Source organism: Dysidea avara, chromosome 2 (genome assembly GCF_963678975.1).
Source record: "Dysidea avara chromosome 2, odDysAvar1.4, whole genome shotgun sequence".
NCBI classification, from domain to species: Eukaryota; Metazoa; Porifera; class Demospongiae; order Dictyoceratida; family Dysideidae; genus Dysidea; species Dysidea avara.
This window is the reverse complement of record NC_089273.1, coordinates 13,204,167-13,226,086: the sequence shown is the minus strand read 5'-3', so window position 1 is coordinate 13,226,086 and position 21,920 is coordinate 13,204,167. Positions and strand designations below refer to the sequence as shown.

At 37.8% G+C, this 21,920-nt stretch overlaps 2 protein-coding genes across 2 annotated transcripts in view; both read left to right on the top strand.

Moving 5' to 3' along the window:
* Window positions 1-3,304: 3,304 nt before the first annotated feature.
* On the top strand, window positions 3,305-8,550 carry LOC136247831 (piggyBac transposable element-derived protein 4-like). Its single transcript, XM_066039653.1, has 3 exons — window positions 3,305-3,757; window positions 5,908-6,281; window positions 6,485-8,550. The coding sequence occupies exons 1-3, from the start codon at window positions 3,754-3,756 to the stop codon at window positions 8,393-8,395; spliced, it is 2,289 nt and encodes a 762-aa protein (XP_065895725.1). The 5' UTR covers window positions 3,305-3,753; the 3' UTR covers window positions 8,396-8,550.
* A 5,260-nt stretch (window positions 8,551-13,810) lies between these two features.
* The window catches only part of LOC136246654 (uncharacterized), a 33,207-nt gene continuing 25,097 nt past the window's right edge, over window positions 13,811-21,920 (top strand). The window contains exons 1-8 of the mRNA XM_066038184.1: window positions 13,811-13,827; window positions 14,090-14,159; window positions 14,783-14,829; window positions 16,309-16,369; window positions 20,598-20,690; window positions 21,175-21,306; window positions 21,448-21,477; window positions 21,538-21,576. Coding sequence (XP_065894256.1) covers window positions 13,826-13,827; window positions 14,090-14,159; window positions 14,783-14,829; window positions 16,309-16,369; window positions 20,598-20,690; window positions 21,175-21,306; window positions 21,448-21,477; window positions 21,538-21,576 — 474 coding nt within the window. The 5' untranslated portion in view covers window positions 13,811-13,825. The remainder of the gene's footprint in view (window positions 13,828-14,089; window positions 14,160-14,782; window positions 14,830-16,308; window positions 16,370-20,597; window positions 20,691-21,174; window positions 21,307-21,447; window positions 21,478-21,537; window positions 21,577-21,920) is intronic.

Sequence of the window (21,920 nt, the reverse complement as noted above, 5' to 3'; positions counted from 1 at the left end):
AAAATTACTGACCGTCTACATTTTCCAAGCAAATGTGCAAGAGTAAATCTGTAAAGTACAGTTAATGTGTAACACATTTGAGTAGATGAAACAGGACAGGTTATCTAAACTTAAATACACTTTCTGCCTATGTATCGAGTGTACTAAAAAGCAAAGTGACTGTTTTCCTGCTTTGTTCCTCTTGTTATTGATACACATAGTAAAAACAATCAGTACAAGAAGTGTCTCTGTAATCAATCTGGCTACTACAGAACTTTCATGACAGTCACAGCACTGAAGACATCACATATTTACTGCAAATAAACATCTATGTGGTAGTAGAGAAAGAACACGACACAAAGGACGACAACGGTAAGCCCACCTTGTAGTGGCCTAGTTGCTGTGGTTGGTTCAAAAAGCTGAGATAATGTTAAACAGTGATGAAGTTAAGCCATAGCCTTAATTAGTCAATTAGCTAAAGGCATCAATCAGTTAGTCAGTTAGTAGATAATTCAGACACATAAATTTCATAGAACCTTGTGGGCATGAAGAAGTAAGGCCACGTAGTTTAAGTGATATTTTTTGGACATAAAAAATTAAATCTTACTACATATACAATACACTACTGTATATGCACGGAGGATACTTTGTACATTGATATTGCATACGTACCTCCATGAGTTTGAAAAAGAATCCAAGACACCTTTGACCAAAAAGATGAATGATATAAGTCACTTTCTTGATAAAACAGGACACCTACGTGGTACATACATACCTATGTATTACAATAAATGGGTGTATTCCTTTAGCTAGTCATCCATCTCTTCAGGCCAAATTCTTGAACCATTGATTCCAATGTAGGTGGACATACAATTCATATGACAGTTTCTACAGCTGGCTGATGAATTCTCATTCCAAATTCCGTCGTGCACACCATAACTTCTATAGATCCATTTCTCCAAGCTTCGATAAATTGTATCTTGTCATGTGCTGAAAAAGTTTGTCCATGATAACTACATGTACTGTATCCAGCTTGATGAAGTGAGATAGCTAGTGGAGCTGCATCTTTAATGAAATCCATATAAATGATTGCATGCTGATCTTTGCTGCTAATAATGTCACTAATCTGCTTAGAAATTTGTGTGTAACGGTCTTCACCTAGAACAATACATATGTATCAATAGTCTCACTGTGACATGCGTATGTACCACATGACAGCAACTCCAATTCATAGCAACTGTAGAAGATAGTCTTTTGGTTAACACTTGTGATTAACTGGACATTTGAAGAAACTAATGATTTCTTGTCTAACTGTTGGAATAGCAGTAGCAGTAAGAGCCATGACTGGGCAGTGGCATGATTTGTAATATTTTTAAATGTATCCAAACCCTGGCCTACATCTACAGCATTATTATATGATTATGTGACATTAAACATGTATGTGCATGAGGATTATCTGTGTTATTATGTGCAATAAAAAGTTTTGACATTTTAACATTTGGTAAGCCAATACAAAACTACAAAACTATTTTAGTTACATTGAAAGTATATTTGACCATCAAAGCTACCAATGACCACAATTAGCTCAACGTAATATGATTATATATTATTATAACTGAAGTTTTTCCAGCTGTTGATTAAATAATCCAATATAGCCTTCATCCATTATAATTAACTGGTAGAATACACCTGATGTGCAACCATCATTGTTGAAAATATTTTCAGGAGTAGTGAAACTTCTCCATTCTAAAATTTTTGTAATTAACATGTGGGACACTTTGGCTGCTTCCTGTGTAGGTTGCTGGAACACTTTTCTCTTGTAAGTTGCAACATTGGTCTTTCATTAGACTAATTGTCAGAGTCAACACTGCAGTTATCTTACCATTGATGAATGGTACCAACTGAAAACAAATACCTTTTCCTGATCCTGTCAGTTGGACTACAAAGGTGTCTTTTCCTTCTAGGCATGCACATATTATTTGTAGTTGCTACTGTTTAACTTTCCTGACTCTAAATTGCTTAATGGCCACACCTGTTATATGTGCTTCCAGTTGGTCTGTTATTAATTGGTAGATTAAGAACATGGATAATATCACTAACCTGCAATCTCTCTGCTTACACTAGCTTCCCTTAGAATGATTTGTCTCAGCTTATGGCTAGCTCTACTCGAATGTTTATGTCTGAGTGTTGCACACATATTACAGTAACTGTTGTTGCACTGATCACAGTGTAAAGTTGCAGCATCTTGACAATTTTCACAAGTATCTACAAAATTATTACACTGTACATAGACAGCAGATTAAATCAGTACTGATCATTATCTTTCTAAAAGGAATTCTTAGACTTAGCTGATTCCATTAACAATTGTCCTGAATACAGTAAGAGAGAGAACTATCAATGATGATGAAAATAATGCATATGTATATTATACAGTAACTGAAAGTGTGGTGTGTCCTCGGGCTTATGCGACCACAACATGAACAACCATAAGGTGGGCGTGGCAAGGTGTGAAAACACACAAAAACAAATAAACAAACAAACAAACAAAAAATAACAGCGAATAAACAAATAGTCCTATGTTTCTACTGACCACTAAACACAGTTCCTTGCTAGAAATCTTCTTCTAGATGCAGTAATGGATAATCCAGCAGCTTCATCAAGTAACTTTCTACATTGAGACTGTGAGATTTCCGTAGCTTGTTGAATATAGCCTAGAGCATTACACAGTGGGGACAGTGAAATTCTCTTCATAATTATCCTTCGCTTAGTTCTGCGTTCTAGTCATCCTTATCTTCCTTACTATCTTGAATATCTTCTCCAGCCTCAAACTCACTGCAACTGTTCTCCATGTTATAAAGAATGTGTGACTGACTTAGCTGTTTAGCTAGAGCTTTTTAGCTATAACCTCCTGGAATAGTTAGGTGACATGTATTAATGGAATCAAAAGGGTGTCAAAAGATTGATATCAAAAAAATAGTGAAAGTAACCACTTGCCGGTGTATCTTAATCAAAGCAGGGGCGGATCCAGACTTTTAAAAAGGGGGGTTCCACTTTGGAATTGCAACTTCAGCCTAGCTGTAACTTGAAGACCAAAACAAAAGGTCATCACCTGCTGACAATAGCTAGCTGCCCCTCACCATAGATGTCCTCACCAACTACATTTCCTTCTATGATAAGCAGATACATAGCTTGCTACACTGCTCCAAAAAGACTACTGTGACTGCTCTATTAGAGTATCTCGAGTAAGAGAGACTCTTTCAAAAGGGGATTCCAAGGAACCCTTTGAACCCACCTCTGGATCCGCCCCTGCAAAGTCTTCCATAGGTGGCATCAGTGTATTAGAGTAATTTAATTGGATCAAGTGTGTTAAAAGATTGATGTCAAAGAGTGGTGAAAGCATAGATAATTAACGAAAGTGACCAGCAATTTAATTCGAAGCTTTCGTTTGAGGACCTTTTTTTTGTCTAAGTTCTGTTTTTATTCACGTGACTGCCGGAACAATAGCAGCAGCCTAATTTTATATGACACTTTAGGATGGGCATTCAAAGGCGCCGCTTGGGGTTTAACTTGCATATGGCCAGGGCAATATCGTGGGAAAACGGTTAAAATTAGCCTATGGCTTTGATGCCCGGCAGCCAGTTCAAAGAAATTGATACACTTTGATCGGTCGAGCTTTGTATTGTGGGACTCAGTTTTATAGTGGTACTAGGTTGAATATGGTTACCAGCCTTTGAACAGACCACGGAATGACAGAGCTACTACTGCTTCGTTGAAATGGGTTAGTAACTTATAGTGCTAAGTACTTAATTTAATATAACAACTTACTTTACTGTCCTAATGGTAGAAAAAAAATGGTAAAACTCCATCCCACAACGTATCCATGACTTTTTAGCCCAAAAAAAAGGTGTGATCTCTCGTTAGTTCTTTCACCTATTAGGTGAGTTCACCCCAAGCAGTATACCACGACTACTGATAGTTTCCAAGGGTGATAAAAGGTATAATCTTATTGGGATGTAGTCTCGTGCCCAGACCCCACACACTACTCAACGCAGTGGGTGGGGTCTGGGCACGAGATTAATTGGGATGTGCAAAAGTTTCCTGTATATACACGTAAGACATTTTTTTTGCATGGGGCAAAGTAAGTGCGCAAGCGCCTAATTCCAGACAGTTCCTAACTCCAGATACTTCAAATTTTTGACGTCATATCTCCAAAACTATCTGCAGCATTTACTTGAAATTTTAGGTGATTGATGTTTCATGTATGATGATGCTATGGTCCTAAAGCTTAAAGTCTTGCTACATTTCCCAAATGAGGTGATTTTTATTGCTATGTATGACAAAATTATCAACAATTCTTCGATAATTGCTGCTTATTCCCAAACTGAAATCACTGTTTGGCTGATTTTAATGCAGTGCAGACGGACAACTATGACTTATCACTGTACCAAGTTTCGTTTGCTAATAATCAGCCAAACACTTGCTATGGACGATTTTGTAACAGCCAGTCTCATTGAAGCTGTATGAATATTTACCAAAATATACTTTGATTTGAAATACCCATAACTTGACAATGCAAGGTACTGTGACCCTCAAAATCGATTATGAAGTGGACAATGCATGCAAGTTTAACATGGCAGTGTTTAAAATTTGAAATGTACTTTGAAAGTACTGTTTCAGGCATTATAAAAAGGTATCTGGAGTTAGGAGTATGAGCGAAATTTAAATTTTTGAGCCCAGCTCCTTAACAGAAGGAGATATTTTGATGAAACTTGCAAGACTGATGCAACATAGGATAAGCTTTATCACCATATTGTAAGGTTTAGGTAATTTGCTTGTATGACAGAGATAGAGCACTGAAAACAAAAGCTGTCTGGAGTTAGGTGCACTTACCTTACGCAAAACTTCTGTATTATAGAGGCATGCTGCTTGGCATTGGAGTATGTAATTTTAGCACAGACACTATATAAGAGGAGAAGTTTTATGTAAGGGTATGCGAAATTATTCCTATATATAGGGGAGTGAGAACCTAATTAGTGTAATTGTATCTAATCCCGTGTGTATGTGTGTGTGTGTGTCTTTACTGTCATAACTTTTGTCCAACCCATGACTGAAGTATGGATTACATGTTCACTAGTATAATACAGTGTTCAGGTGTAGTTCCCTTGTTTTGTTTCTTCTGTATCTATGATCTAGTGCTAAGCAGTTTTGTATTTTTGCTACTGGTGAGAAAATATGCCGGTATCCGGTATTTCATGGTATTCTAATTATCAACTAGTGCACATTTTAAAAGTTTAAGCTGTTATTGTTTGTTTGTGATTAGAAGTGCACCGATAATCGGATTGACTATCAGTTATATCAGCTATATTGGCCTTGCTTTTGCATATTGGTAACTTGTGTATACCAATAACAGATAGAGATATACATAAACATCTATTTATGGGCACTTGTGATCTAGCAATATCCTAGCAATGCCTGTTTATATAGAGTGCAAATTTTCAGAGTAAAGGTTTATGCTACCATATCAGATCAGCTTTGTTTATCGGCATTATAATATTATTTTATATCGGTTATCAGAGTATCGGCTAATTATAAATAGTAATATTGGTGCACCTCTGTTTGTGATAAGTCAACTGCTAATATTCAAAGTTGGTCATACCTGAAGTTGGTTATATATACCACAAGTAAAAGTTACTCATAGTTAACCCATTAACGGCGGTAGCCGCCATATGGCGGCATGGATTTAGAAATCCACATGATTTGGCAAAGCACGCTAGTTTAACCATAAAGCAGCTCCATTAGGGCCGACGCACATGTGCTAAGATTTGTATGACCACACCCCTTTGGTTACTAGGATAAATGGTCCTTCCCGCAAAGCGATTCGCATTTTGCGCGTAAATGACATAATGGCATCCCGACTTTCCGTAACAGACCTTCTCGATACTCTTCTTGATGATGGATTCAGCAGTGATGAGAGCGACGATAATGAAGGAGAAGAGATATATGCCTACTTGGGCGAGCCTGTTTTCCGTCGAAGCGAATTGGAGGCTGAAGCTGTACTCGAACCAGTGGCAGATGCTTGGGATGCTGCTGGCGACCTGAATGAGGACAGAGATGATATTGAAGACAGGAACAATCCTTCTACTGAAGACATGAACGATCCTACTACTGAAGAGAGGGTTGATGAAGAACAGTCTACTGAAGAGAGGGTTGATGAAGAACAGTTTGATGATGCTTCCAGCGAACAAAGTGAAGCCATCAGTAGGACAGGAAGTATTAGTGATCACAATGATAGAGATGAAAGTGTAAATGATTTCACATATGAATAAGTGACAACTAAGGTATAAATGGTTGATGATAAATATGCACTGGTGAAAAGAGATAGAATACATACAAGCATACAAATAGAAAACATACAGACAATAGATTAAAAAATACAAGTTGTAGCTAAGTAAAATTATTTATGAGTGACTACATAATGCAAATAAATGTTTGTATTCCTTTGCAGCAATCCAGTTCAGAACACCCAAGTTCTCCCAAGCAACGACGACTTGATCCTACTGATAGTGACACTTCCGATGATGACTCCATACCAACATCACCTGATCGACCAACCCGTGCCACTACAGCAGCTCGAGGAGCAGCACGTGCACATCGACGAGGATGGGGTACAACAAGAGGTGGTGGTGGTGTAGGACCTACTGACAGTGCCAGGCGTGGACGTGGTGTACGTCGCAGTGACAGCAGAGGACGTGGTCGTGGCAGGGAGCGTAGTCGGAGTAGAACAACTAGTCTTGGTGGAGGACGTGGTACCATACCTGGTGATGGAAGAGCAGCTGGAGTAACTTTTCTACCTGGAGAGTGGGAGAATATAGAGCCCACACACACTAAATTTAGCTACTCACCAACTCCTGGTCCAAATGTACGATTTCCACCAAACACAAGGCCAGTTGATTTATTTTATTTGTACTTTACTGATGATGTTTGGGACTTGCTGGTCACTGAAACCAATAGTTATGCTGCTTTGCAGTTTCCCTGTCGGCAATATGCAAGACCGTGGAAAGATGTCACCTGTGAAGAAATGAAGGCATTTATTGGAATGCTCATAATGATGGTGATCTTACACTTGCCACACCTTGACATGTACTGGCAGGTTGATGAGGAGATCCTGAGTACTCCTGGTATCTCAGAAATAATGAGTAGAGACAAGTTTCTCCAGATCTACTGTTTCCTTCATCTTGCTGATAATAGACAGCAACATCCAGCAGGGCATCCACGACATGACAAACTTTTTAAAGTGAGAAACTTGCTGAACTTGGTCACTGCCCAATGTGCTTCCAATTACACACCTCACCAGGCTGTGACTGTAGATGAGGCTATGATTCCTTTCAAGGGTCATCTCAACTTCAAGCAATATATGAAGAACAAGCCTACAAAGTGGGGGATAAAAGTGTTTGTGTTGTGTGATGCAACAAATGGGTACATATACAGAATGCAAATATACACAGGCAAAAACATGGAGTCAAACCTTGATATTGGGCTTTGTTCAAGAGTTGTACTGGAACTTATGGATGGACTTGAAGGGCATGAAGTTTACACTGACAATTATTATACCAGCCCTCGTCTGTACATGGCCCTGTATGAAGATCAGAACAACGCTTGTGGGACAGCTCGAACAAACAGAACAGGGTTTCCTAAGTCAATAATTAGAAGGACAACGGAAGATAGGGGATACTATAATTACCTATCAAATGGTCCACTCCTTGCAGCAGCATGGTATGATCGAAGATTTGTCTATTTTCTATCAACCTTTCATGAAGGAGCATCACATGGAGAGACAGTCCGACGTACTAATCCTGATGGGACATCAAGTGATGTTTCTTGTCCGCCACTGCTGCCTGATTATCAGCAGTACATGCGAGGGGTGGATCGCAGTGATCAGCATATAGGATACTATAATGTGGGAAGAAGATCCCGCAAGTGGTGGAAAAGAGTTTTTGCTCACCTGATAGAATGTGCTCTTTACAATGCTTACATCTTAGAGAGGTACTCCAATCCATCACTGTATGCTGGTTATCCAAGTCGACGAAAGCGAAGTTATCTTAGCTTCCGCATTGCAGTAGCCAATCAGCTAATCGGACCTTATTGTTTCCGGCAACGAGCTGGTCGTCAGCGGAGTGGGGAGCATAGTGAAACACGACTGAACTTGAATCTTGGTCACTGGCCTATACAAAAGACAAAGAAACTTGAATGTGTAGTGTGCAACATGACAAGGAACAAGCAACATCTTTCTAGAAGTGAACTGAGGCATGAAACTCGATTTAAATGTTCTTACTGTAATGTACATTTATGTGTAAGTGACGATAGGGAATGTTTCAAACTTTATCACACAAAGGTAGAATACTGGAACACTAGCTAGCCCAACTGTAGTAACTAGTACGCAGCACTTTATTGTTTTGCATATAATGTTTTGTAACAAATGCTAATTGCTTGTATACTAATCTATATTAGCCAGTAAACAATAACCAATACAAATACGTCCATTCACTCACGTAAACATCACGATACCATTGATCTGCTTCGATGGACTCGTTTGTTTCATAAGAAATCGCTCCGTCATTGATCGTTCCTTTGTTGCTATGACCTCTATCATCACTGAATTTGTGAAACGTGACGACGCCATTGTTATTGCATGAGTATTTACGCATGCGCGTACGGCAATCGTATCAAAAATCTATGGCTGAATACGCTTACCTGAAACATCGCCTTCCGCTCACAGCGCTTCACCCGTCGGCGTATACAATGCAGTTGTGATGAAGTAAGGTTTGTTGTTAGATGTCTAAAGTTAGAATAACTGTGTCAAGTATGGTTTTACCGTTTGCATATAAAAATACGGAGTTATAAAATATTGTAATGTATATGTGGTTGCTGCTATGGCAACAAATAGCATATAGTTGTATTCCTTGGTCCATGGGGAACATAGTGATATATGGTTTCCAAGGGGTTTAACCGTTTGTTTGCTTAGAAAAGAGGCTTGTCTTGAGTCATGCGTTTTTTTGTTAAATTCCCTCCAGGAATTCAGCTATTAATGGGTTAACAGCTTATAAATACATTTTACTAATTGTTATGCAGTTGATAGGGTGGAAGGCACTACAGTGTCACCTGATACCTCACAGTTTACTGTTAGGCAGGACTTGTGGTCACTACTGAACTGTCAACACATAACTGACAGTGTAATTAAACGCTGTCTGGCTTCCCTCATAGTGTAATATATCTAATGGCATTCCTGCTTGAAAGTGAATACCAGTTTGATGTTATATTATATGGTATACCTCCCAGCCTCTTATAAGTTTTCCTTATACTTGTTTGTTTTGTAATATTGCTATGATTAGTGGACCCACACATACATGTACGTACTACATCAAAGGAAAGAATGATGCCGGACTTATTGTTTTCGTCTGACCGCATGATCCAATTATCAATCACTGAAAAGTGAAGTTTCCATTATGCTTCATTTTCAACTATGTTCAGCCTGTTACAGTGTTACAATATTATGAAAAGTACCTCTGCAATCAATCCAGTCAGTGTGGAAATTTTGGATAATTCCTGTTACTTTATGTGCTACAGTGAATTGACAGCTTGAGCTGTCAGAGAAGGGAAATTGCACAAAGGAGGACACAGGTAATAAGTTAATGATACGTGCATTGTACACATGCGGTATGCCAAAAGGCACCTGTCAGGCTAAAGTGATGTTGAACAGTAAAAAAAAAATCAAGCCTGTTGTCTCAGCCATTATTGGGGTGCGTGTGTTAGTAACTTTGTAGCAGCAAAGCATTTCAGGTACAGCTGAAAGTACTTGTGGGTTTGGTTATATATATATGGTTTGTGGTCAATATATAATTATTATGTATTATTTTGTGCAAACCTCCATGATCCTTAATATACTGTACTACCATTGTGTATGATAGTAATGTCCATATTATACAAGTGTTCCAACATTATTATGGTAAACAAAACCTAACTACAGTAGTACAATTACTACCTGTCGTGATGAAATCCAGACCTTGTAGTATTTGTTAGTCTTCACAACTGTATATAGTAAATGTGTAATATAATACAAGGAACAGTGTTACTGACATGACAATAGCAAAGTGGTCTTATTAAAGAGGTGGTAGCTAAGTGAGGTCTCTCACTGTATCACTCTATTGTCAACATCAGATCAATGTTTATGGATGGTATATGTGTGTGTAACGCAATGAAATCCTCACTTAGTGGCCCACTTCTGGAACGTAGTTGAGGTGTACTTCAAGACCAAGGCCAAATATTTTGTTCCAAACGGTGCCATTATTTATAAGGTTTAACTCTCTAATGATCAGTGTTGGGGGTAACGCATTATGTAATATTATTACTTTTGTGGTAACTAAGTAATATAACGAAATACACTATAAAAGCAGGTAATATAACTCAAGTTACTTTACTAACAAATGTAACACGTTACCTAGGTAATATAGTTACTGTTACAAGTCTAATATTACATAATATTACTACAGTAGGACCTTGATTATCCAAACAGTAGCGGTGACTGTTCTATTAGGATATTTTGTCAGAGGTGTATGTTCTATTAGAGTAATTCAACAGAGCTCTGTATATAAATCAATGGGCTTCATTTATCTGAACAAATTCACTTATCTGAACACTTTTGTGATTCAGCTGGCACATAGGTGTTCAGATAATGGAGGTCCTACTGTACTACAAGTAACGAAGTTACTAATCTCTAGTAATCCACTGAGTAATGCCTAGCCACAACGAAGTAATGAGGCCTACTGAATGAAGCTCATTCACCAGCTTCTTGCTTATAACCAAGATTTGCGCATTGCCCAACAACGTCATCATGGCACATGATAAGGTGGTAGTTTCACACATGACAGCTTAAGGCTGTGGACACAAAGTAATATAATATGTAATATTATTATAGTTACTTTATTGTATGGGTAATATGTAACTGTAACTAAATAGTTCAGTTGCAAGTAATATGTAATATATAACTAGTTACTTTTAAAAAGTAACTGTCCCAACACTGATAATGGTGTACTGCTTTTGTATGTGTAGTGTGTCTGTGTGTATGTTGTGTGTGCGTGTGTGTGTCTCTGTGTGTTGTGTGTGTGTATGTGTGTTGTGTGTGTGTGTGTATGTGTTGTGTGTGTGTGTGCATGTCTCTGTGTGTTGTGTGTTTGTATGTATGTTGTGTGTGTGTATGTATGTTGTGTGTGTGTGTTGTGTGCGTGTGTATGTGTGTTGTGTGTGTGTATGTATGTTGTGTGTGTGTATGTGTGTTTTGTGTGTGTATGTGCGTGTGTGTATGTGTAGTGTGTCTGTGTGTATGTTGTGTTTGTGTGTGTGTGTGTTGTGTGTGTGTATGTTGTGTGTGTGTGTGTATGTGTGTGTATGTTGTGTGTGTGTGTGTATGTGTTGTGTGTGTGTGCGTATGTGTTGTGTGTGTATGTGTTGTGTGCGTGCGTGCGTGCGTGCGTAATGTAGTGTACATACATGTGTTAATACATGTGAAAGTTGTGCAGAGACAGTCACATTTTTTTTTTTATTTGTACTCAAGGAGCTATTGTGAATTGTAATTATATTTTAGAAGATTAGATGACATATAAATGTAATATAGTAACTAGTAAAATATCACCTTGTTTTATTACACATGTATGTGTTCACTAGCTAGTGATCTGATTATTGTTGTTGGTTACTATATCTCTAGAACATCACAAAGAAGTTAACACCAGACTTTACTGGCTACAAAAATTTGTGTAAGGCACATGCTACAATGATGAGAGTGGCTGCTGGTATCAATGAGACCCAACGAGTATATGAGGCATCAATTAGAGTACAGGTATGTTTGTAGTGTGTGTGTGTGTGTGTGTGTGAGTGTGTTTGTGAGTGTTTGTGAGTGTTTGTGTGTGGGGGGGGGATTTTTGATTATATTGTTGTGAGTGTTTTGTGCATGTATAACCACATTGCTATAATATACTACTGAATATTTTTCATTTGTACTATTTTCATTGCCTAGGAAATCCAAAGTTGCTTGATGGGATGGAAGGTACGCATGTAGTAGTGTTTGGTAAATGATGTGTGTCATTGTTCTCATTTCATTATTTAGGGTAAACGATTAAATTCTTATGACAAAGTATTATTGGAGGTACTGTATAGTTCAGTGTATGTGATTGTGTGTGTGTGTGTGTGTGTGTGTGTGTGTGTGTGTGTGTGTGTGTGTGTGTGTGTGTGTGTGTGTGTGTGTGTACGTGTGCACTGTGTGCATGCGTGTTCTTGTCTCTCTTATTGTTGTTGGGATCATTGTGAAACTTCAGGTTCCGTGGCCTCTCTCTTCATGAGACTCTACTAGTCCTTTCCCAGGAGGATTTGTCTGCGCTGGTCCACAGGTAACTCAGTGCTAGTTTTCTGGGTGGCAATAGCTCTGTTGTGCATGGATGCTGGAGGCTTTGAATGTGTGTACGTGTTAATGCTGTAACCTTCAAAGATACTGTAGTTTTACCCCTCCAAAACTTTGTAACCATTGATAGTGCCATGTCTTATCAGTAAGAAAGGCATCCATTAAGGCCATTTTAATTATGTAGTTCCATTTCATTTACATTCCTCCAGAGCAACTCTATGATACAGTGCCCCTCATACATCCAACCTTCAATTATCTGAATACTCAGTTATCCGAGCAGTGGAAATGGATGTTCTATTAGAGTATTCTGTCTAAGGTGTTAGAGTAATTGAACAGGGCTCTGTATAGGGCTTTGGTTATCCAAACATATCTTGGTACCAAGGAGGACGGATAATAGAGGGAGCATTGTACTTAGTATACCAGATCTCTGAAGGCAGGTGCCACCGGACTAACTGATCAACATGTTAGCTCCAATGCTGAAAGATGAGCTAGAACAATTGTACAATGTATAAAATCACTTAGTCACTTAATGAAACCTACTGAAATTGTAGCAACAGATTGATAAGCTGATATTATTATAGTCTCTGTATTAGCCAGTGAGCTGGTACATAGAACACAAATCAGATGATATTCTACTAGAACTGGACAGGATGTTATAATATATTACTTGTTTTTGTGGGATTACCTGAAGGTGATCAGTTTCATAGGGTTGAGATATGTGATTGTGTTTGAGAAGTTATTGCTACTGTTGAAGAGGGACAAGAAAGATTCAAGATATTATTATAAAGGACACATTGATGTATGTAAATAGTTTGGATGCTTGTGTATACCACATGCACACGTACACACACACGCACGCACACACACGGACACACACAAACATATACACACACTACACACACAAACACAGGGGAAAGGTTATCAGGTGAACTTTTAAAAAAAATTATACAAGATCGAGATACTCTAATAGAACAGTCACCAGACATGACACTATTGACTATTGAGAATCCTCCATAGTTGTTGAATAGAAAAAAACTACCACCTGCAGTACTATCCCATGCATGGGGAACACTTAGCCTGCTAAGATTTTTTCCAACTGAAATGTAGATAGTCTTTGTATGCTATTCTTTATACTCATGGCTATCTGAACTATACACGTGACTGTCATTTATCCCTGTCATACAACTCTTGATCAATCCAGTCTACTTATAAAGTAGTATATTTGTGCTTAAAACTGCAAAAATTTCAGTCCTGAAACATGTGATATACCTTCAGCTTCTGGAGGGGCACAGACCCTCAACTCCATATACATACTCCTACAGGTAAAAGCTCAGGAACATCAAATCCCAGTTCGCACTTTGGGAAACAAGTAGACAAAGCTGGGACAGATCCAGGATTATGTGAGGGGGTACACTAGGGTACTTGATACAGCACTTCCTGCTGGGTTACTACACGTTTAGTCCTACCCCAGTGGGGGGGGTTAATGCAACTCACAAAATTATATCCAGTGTGGCATGTGGTAATACAGCTGTTGAGAGTTTGTTTTTATCAACACACTTGTACATACAAGATGTGTTTACAGTACAATGGTACAAACATTATACTGTATTTGTGTGGTCTAGTTATAAGCACATCCTAATGATAAGCTCTTTCCAATTACAGGCTCCTCTTCAGAGACTTGATGTACTACAGGACACAACCATCAGACTATGGTGATGTGTTCCTACAACATGTAAGTGTGATTGTGAGCTTGAGTTTTGAAGATTTGTATGTTTGTAATTTTGTCTTGATGTTGAAACGTTGCACATGTTTCAGACATGTTACATGAACCTTCCATTAAGTTTAATGTTAGGACTGTAAAAACAGGAATTCTTTTTGAGATTAAATTTCATTTAAAGAAATGACTTCCATAAGATCTAGATGTTGCCTTCTAAATTTACTGCTGTTATGGCTGCTGAATGACTACAATACCATTGCACTCTATGTTACAGACAAATGTGTTAAAAGAAAAACTTTGAAAGCTTTGAATATACATTACCCCACATTTCCTTTTTATAAATCCATTATTTGGTTACATCCTGACTGCTGGAGAAATGCCATATAGAATGGTTTTCCTCACAGACAAATAATTAGGTATGAAATAAAAAAAGAACTATGTGACATTTAATCTTATTTGCAACATTGTTTCCTCTTACAAGTTTATTGGTAATAATATTGAAGCTTTGTTGTTATGAATCAAATAACTGAAGATTCCTCACAAATGTGTTCCTATATCAATTTAGTGTTTACACTTCATTAGTCACATCTTCATTTTTAACATGTGTACACATATTGCTTTTTGTGTTATCCTTTTAGGAGAGCAACTTTTACCAGTACGAGCATTACTGCAGAAACTTCCCTACGTGAGCCTCTGTGTGTGTTGTATGTGTGTTGTATGTGTGTTGTATGTGTCTGTCTGTCTGTAGTAGTGTAGCATAGTGTAGTGCACTGTGTGTGTGCATGTGCGTGTCTGTGTGTGTGTGTGTGGTGTGTGTTTGTTGTGTAGTGAGTGCCTAATACCTATAGCAGGTGTTTGTCACAAGGACTTTGATCTCGCGTTTAGGATACTTAGCGATATTAAAATTTACGGCCTGTTTCATTATGACGAGTTTTGTTTGAAGGTGTGATTACTATCATAAGGTCTGTGGTAGTACTCATGATCGAGGTCAAGATATTTGATTGTCAAATATTGACTTGATTTCAACTAAAACAATATGTTTTTAATTCCATAAAGCTTGAAAATAATGACACCTCATAATCTCAACACTTGATGATGGTCCCAAAATGCAGTATGTGTTCTTTAGTATAGTATGACCTCAATTATAATGTACTGTAAGTGATTAGAATATTTTAATGCCTTGTTCTACAGTATTAGTGCTCTATTGGAGTACAACTCCATATAGTACAGGTAGAAGGAAAAACTAGAATTGGATTATTAGTGATCAAAGAAAGAAAGAAAAAGCTAGGAAAAAGCATTAATGCCTCTACCTACAGTTATACTAGTGGACATTTAATCCTTATACGTACTTATCTAGCTAAAACGATATCTACACAAGTATAGGAAACCATTTTTCACTACCTTTAGCTATTGTTTCACTACTTTGATCCCTAATCAAACATTTAATTTTTCCTTCTACTTGTGTGTTTAAATGAGCCAACACTTACCACATCAAAAGGAATAATTCCAGGTATGACATCCCTCCAACTATCAATCATTACTGGAAAAGAAAAGTGCCATTATACTTTTTTTCAGCAATATTCTGTCCATTACACAAAGTTACAAAGAGAGAACACTGCGAAAAAGTCTTTACAACCTATCCAATCACAACCTTTGCAAACATAGGGAAGCCATCTGCATCACTACCATGAAGGACGAACCGGCATCTTGTTCTGTCAGCAAAGAAAGTGAAATTCCAGGGAAATTTATCACTTTTGGGCTTGGTTATACCTCACCAATACTGCCAGGATACCATGAAGGTAGGTTTTGGGGTGGTATGGCCAGAAAAGCCCAAACCTTTATGATCCCTAATATAACTAAATGGACTTCATCTATCCTAACAAATTTCTTTATCTCAACACTTTACTGACTCACTGGTGGTTGGATAATGGAGGTCTCACCTGTACATGTACTGACCTGGATGACGTCTTAATAATTTGATTTTTTTTTGTCCATTCCATACAGGGTCTTTATATTTCACTGTGTGTATGTGTGAGGTTGCTTTGTTGTTTGTGTGTTATGTACAATATGTGTATTGTGTGTTTTAAGATGTTTACAATATATGATTGTGGTAATGGTATTGTAGTTAGCATGTGTAGACTTTATATGAACATATCCACTCTAGTGCTTCCCAGAAGTTACAGGACCTAATAGACAATGATACAGACATCAGTACTTTTATGTTGGTGAGTCTGTTTGTGTGTGTGTTTTGTATAACTATATAATGAACATAACTTTTTAACCAGGCGCACGCCTGGTTTACTGAAATTGTTTTCGTAAAAGTGTGTGTGTGTGTGTGTACCTATCTACCTATCTACATATCTACCTATCTATGTTTGTCCATACGCACCGACGTGAGCAAAATTGTTAAATAATAGTAAAAGCAGCTTTTACGGAAGAAGTAAAAGCAAAATGAAGTCTGTATTAAACTTCTGCACAGGTGAACTTTGCTCTGAGGTGGTTTCTTTTCGGCGGACTGAAATACGGGTGTGGCAACTTTCCTCAGACTTTGTAAACTACCTTCCCTTTAAGGTTTTCAGGTGTTTAACAACTGAAAAACAATGGTGCAAGCCTCGTACACTACCAGGAATAGCCTATCGCTTCGAGTTGAAAGGGGGCGTATCCCTTACGTATGCGAACGAAAATGAAGAGCAGCTTTGAGGCTTTGTCGAGAGAATTTGTGAGAAAAACACGATAGTCAAACTATAAAACAGTTTAAAATATACTTCTGTGCGTAATATGTTGTTAAAAGTGGTTTGTTTAACAAGCGCTTCCTTAGCAGTGCATAGCAACGCAATTGAACAAATTACGAAAATTTCATGAATTACGAAATACAAGAATTAGTTACGTTATTGTAAAATACATAGTTGGTTAATTCATAGTAGCATATACTATCTATGGTTAATTCCAGTTGAGTTAGCTAGCTGCATGGCGCCTGATTTTTAGAAGTAGCACAACATCAACTTGTTTCCCATGACCTTTATTGTCATAACTTTTGTCCTACTCATGAACAAAGTAGGAATTAAATTCAGTTGTAGTCCCCTACAATTTATATCTGTGATCTAGTGCTGAACAGTATTGTATTTTTACTACTGGTATCCAGTATTGAGGAAATATCCCGGTATCCAGTATTTCATGGTATCCTTTTTAAAAATTTAAGCTGGTATTGTTTATTTGTGATTATATAGAGGTGCACTGATAATTGGATTTGGCTATCAGTTATTGGCTATGTTGGCCTTGTTTATGTATACAGGACAGTAACATGTGTAAACAGCAGATACTGATATACATAAAAATCTACAGTATTTATGGGCACTTGTGCTCTAGTAATATCCTAGCAACACCTGTTTATGTAATGTCAGCTGTGGATTACAGTCCCACTTTGTCAATAGTGTAACCTGAAACCTCACAGTTTACTGTTAGGCAGGACTTGTGGTCACTACTGAACTGTCAACACATAACTGATAGTGTAATTAAATGCTGTCTGGCTTCCCTCACAGCATAATACATCTAATGGCATTCATGCCAATGTTGAAAGTGAATACTAGTTTGATGGTAATACTGCTGTATTGTCTGGTATACTGCCCAGCAGGCCAGCACTGCTACAATCCCTAATTGAACTAAAATTCTTCTTATACTTGTTTTTTGTTTTGTAATATTGTTATGATTAGTAAACCCACACATATCATATCAAAGGAAAGAATGATACTGAACTTGTTGTTTCATCTGACTGTATTCCCCAACTATTGATCACTGAAAAGTGAAGTCTCCATTATGCTTCATTTTCAGCTATGTTCAGCCTGTTACAGTGTTACAATATTATGAGAATTACAATATTATGAGAAGTACCTCTGTAATCAATCTGGTCAATGTAGAAAACTCGGATACACCCTTGTAATTCCTGTTATATCACATGCAAGAGTGAATTGACACGTTGAACTTTCAGCGAAGGCAAATGGGACACAAAGGAGGACACAGGTAATAAGACATTGTACTCATGCAGTATGCCAAAAGGTATCTGTCAGACTAAAGTGACATTGAACAGTATAAAAAATCAAGCCTGTTGCCTTAGCCATAATTGAAGTGTGTGTATTAATAACTTCGTAGCAACGAAACATTTTAGAGGTACTTATGTGTTGACAGTTTGGTGGTGACCACAAGTCCTGCCAAATGGTAAACTGTGAGGTTTCAGGTTACACTGTAGTGCCTTCCACCCTAGTTGATAGGGTGTATCCGAGTTTTCTATATTGACCAGATTGATTTTGTAGCAGCTAATAGTAATATTGGTGCACCTCTGTTTGTGATAAGTCAACTGCTAATATTCAAAGTTGGTCATACCTGAAGTTGGTTATATACCACAAGTAAAAGTTACTCATAGTTAACAGCTTATAAATACATTTTACTAATTGCTATGTAGTTGATAGGGTGGAAGGCACTACAGTGTAACCTGAAACCTCACAGTTTACCATTTGGCAGGACTTGTGGTCACCACCAAACTGTCAACACATAACTGACAGTGTAATTAAATGTTGTCTGGCTTCCCTCATAGTGTAATACATCTAACAGCATTTCGTGCTTGAAAGTGAAAATCAGTTTGATGCTATATTATATGGTATACCTCCCAGCCTCTTATAAGTTTTCCTTATACTTGTTTGTTTTGTAATATTGCTATGATTAGTGGACCCACACCAACATGTACTACATCAAAGGAAAGAATGGTGCCAGACTTATTGTTTTCGTCTGACCGCATGACTTGACTATCAATCACTGAAAAGTGAAGTTTCCATTATGCTTCATTTTCAGCTATGTTCATCCTGTTACAGTGTTACAATATTATGAGAAGTACCTCTGTAATCAATCCAGTCAATGCGGAAAACTTGGATACATCCATGTTATATCACATGCAAGAATGAATTTACACCTTGAACTGTTAGCGAAGGCAAATGGGACACAAAGGAGGACACAGGTAATAAGTTCATGATGTGTACATTGTACGCATGCGGTATGCCAAAAGGTATCTGTCAGACTAAAGTGACATTGAACAGTATAAAAAATCAAACCTATTGCCTTAGCCATAATTGAAGTGTGTGTATTAATAACTTTGTAGCAACGAAACATTTTGGTCTGACTGAAAGTACTTGTGGGCTTGGTTTGTGGTCACTATAATATATACTAGACAGATGCTAAAAGCATGCTGGGGTGAGCCTGAGTTGTGTAAAAACTGATGTGCCATCTTGATGGGATTGTGGTATTGCTGGAGTTCAATTGTATTTGCATGAACAGTGTTTAATGTGAGTGTGTTTGTACTTTAATTAGAACATATGTTTGTTCATGCATATATTAACTGTTGTTCTCCATGTTCTCAAGACTGTTCTCCATATTCAAAATAAAACGGTATAGCTAGCTTATCACTGACTATCTAAAGTATATTTTAATGTATATTCATCATTTAGTACCCATCAACAGTCCATTTATACAGCACCTTGGTTCCCTCTGTTTATAAGATTCTGTTTGACATCTACACCGATCTTGCTGTGTCCTGGTATACCTTTCACTCTGCTGCTGTTTATGGCGGACTGTTATCTCTCTCCGTGTTCATTGCATAAATACTCGGGAACGTGACGCTTGTACCATGGTTGAATCAACTACTAATAGTGTGGGACTTTCCGTGTTCGTTATGTAAACGTTTGGGAACGTGACGCTCGTACCATGGTCCATTGTTTACTGCCAGTGTGGGGCTCATTCAAGCTTGCTTCAATTATCATGCATTATTTTGTGAAAACCTCCATGATCCCTAAAATACAGTATTACTATTCTGTATGATAGTAATGTCCATATTACACAGGTGTACTAACATCAGCAACATAACTGTGTACCATAATAATATAATACTACCTGTTGTGATGAAATCCAGACTTTGTAGTACTTGTTAGACCTCACAACTGTATACAGTAAATGTGTAATATAATGCAAGGAACCTTGTTACCAGCAGCCCATGAATACCACAAGGCTTATGGGCTGCTGTTCTTACTGATATGAAGGTGGTCTTATTAAAGAAGTGACAACTAATTGAGGTCTGAGTGTATCACTTCTAATGTCAACATCAGAGCAGTTTGTGTGTGTGTGTGCGCGCGCGCGTGTGTGTGTGTGTAACAGAGAGAAATCCTCACTTAGTGGCCACTTCTGGAATGTAGCTAAGGTGAACATTCACTTCAAGACCTGATTTTATCATTATTGTATATTTGTTCCAAATGTTGCCCTTATTTATAAACTGTCAAATGGTGTCCTTCATTTGTATATGTGCATGCGCGTGCGTGCGTGTGTGCGTGTGTGCATGTGTGCGTATTATAGTGTAGTGTGCATACATATACATGTGTTAATTTTGTACACATGCTCATTTTCTTGTTACTATAGCAATGTCAGCAGTCACTAAATCATGCTCTGCCACTACAAGCACTGCTGATAAAACCGGTTCAGCGAGTTTTGAAATACCATCTCTTGTTAGCGGTATGTACACCACATACACACTACTGTACACTTTGTATTAGAGTAATGGATATAAAATATATGGAATGGTACTTAGAATAGTTATAAGGTGATTAGACAAATATCCTGTTTTGACACCTTGTATAGAAGGCTTCTGATACTTGAAGCCACCAAATAGAGTTCCTATAATACCTGACATTTCCTCTTTCACTGTTAGTCGTCAGGTTTCAAAACAGGACGTAAGCATCTTTAGCTTATAACTTCTCATATATATGACTGTCTCAACATTACTGGAAACAAGGTTGAACTTATATGACATCCTATTCATCTGCTAAATTTGAAAGGTTACAAACTACTGTCACGAACCTCTTGTGAATTGTAATAATTATGTTATTTCTAGAAGATTCGGTGCCAGTAACTTGTAAAATATCACCTTGTTTTATTACACATGTATGTGTTCACTAGCTAGTGATCTGATTATTGTTGTTGGTTACTATATCTCTAGAACATCACAAAGAAGTTAACACCAGACTTTACTGGCTACACAAATTTGTGTAAGGCACATGCTACAATGATGAGTGTGGCTGCTGGTATTAATGAGACCCAACGAGTATATGAGGCATCAATTAGAGTACAGGTATGTTTGTAGTGTGTGTGTGTGTGTGTGTGTGTGTGTGTGTGTGTGTGGTATTTTTGATTATATTGTTGTGAGTGTTTTATGCATGTATAACCACATTGCTATAATTTATTTTTCATTTGTACTATTTTCATTGCCTAGGAAATCCAAAGTTGCTTGATGGGATGGAAGGTACGCATGTAGTAGTGTTTGGTAAATGATGTGTTTCATTGTTCTCTTTTCATTATTTAGGGTAAACGATTAAATTCTTATGGCAAAGTATTATTGGAGGTACTGTACAGTTCAGTGTATGTGTGTGTGTGTAGTGTGGCGTGTGTAGAGAGTGTACATGTGAGTGTACGCATGCGTACGCACACTGTGCATGCATGTCCTATTTGTCCTTGTCTCTCTTATCGTTGTTGGGATCATTGTGAAACTTCAAGCTCCACGGCCTCTCTCTCCATGAGACCTGGGCAGTATCCTACTAGTCCTTCCCCGGGAAGATTTTCCTGCACTAGACTCAAGTAATCCACAGTCATCCCAGTGTTAGTTCTCTGAGTGGCAATAAATGTGTTGTGCATAGCTGCTGGAGGCTTTAAATGATTTTCTTTGTACGTGTGTGTGTGTGTGTGTGT

Bases quoted from the DNA above. Each gene is read 5' to 3' on its own strand.
- LOC136247831 (XM_066039653.1), top strand. The intron at 6,282-6,484 runs GTAAATGATTTC...ATTCCTTTGCAG, and splicing joins ACAATGATAGAGATGAAAGT to CAATCCAGTTCAGAACACCC.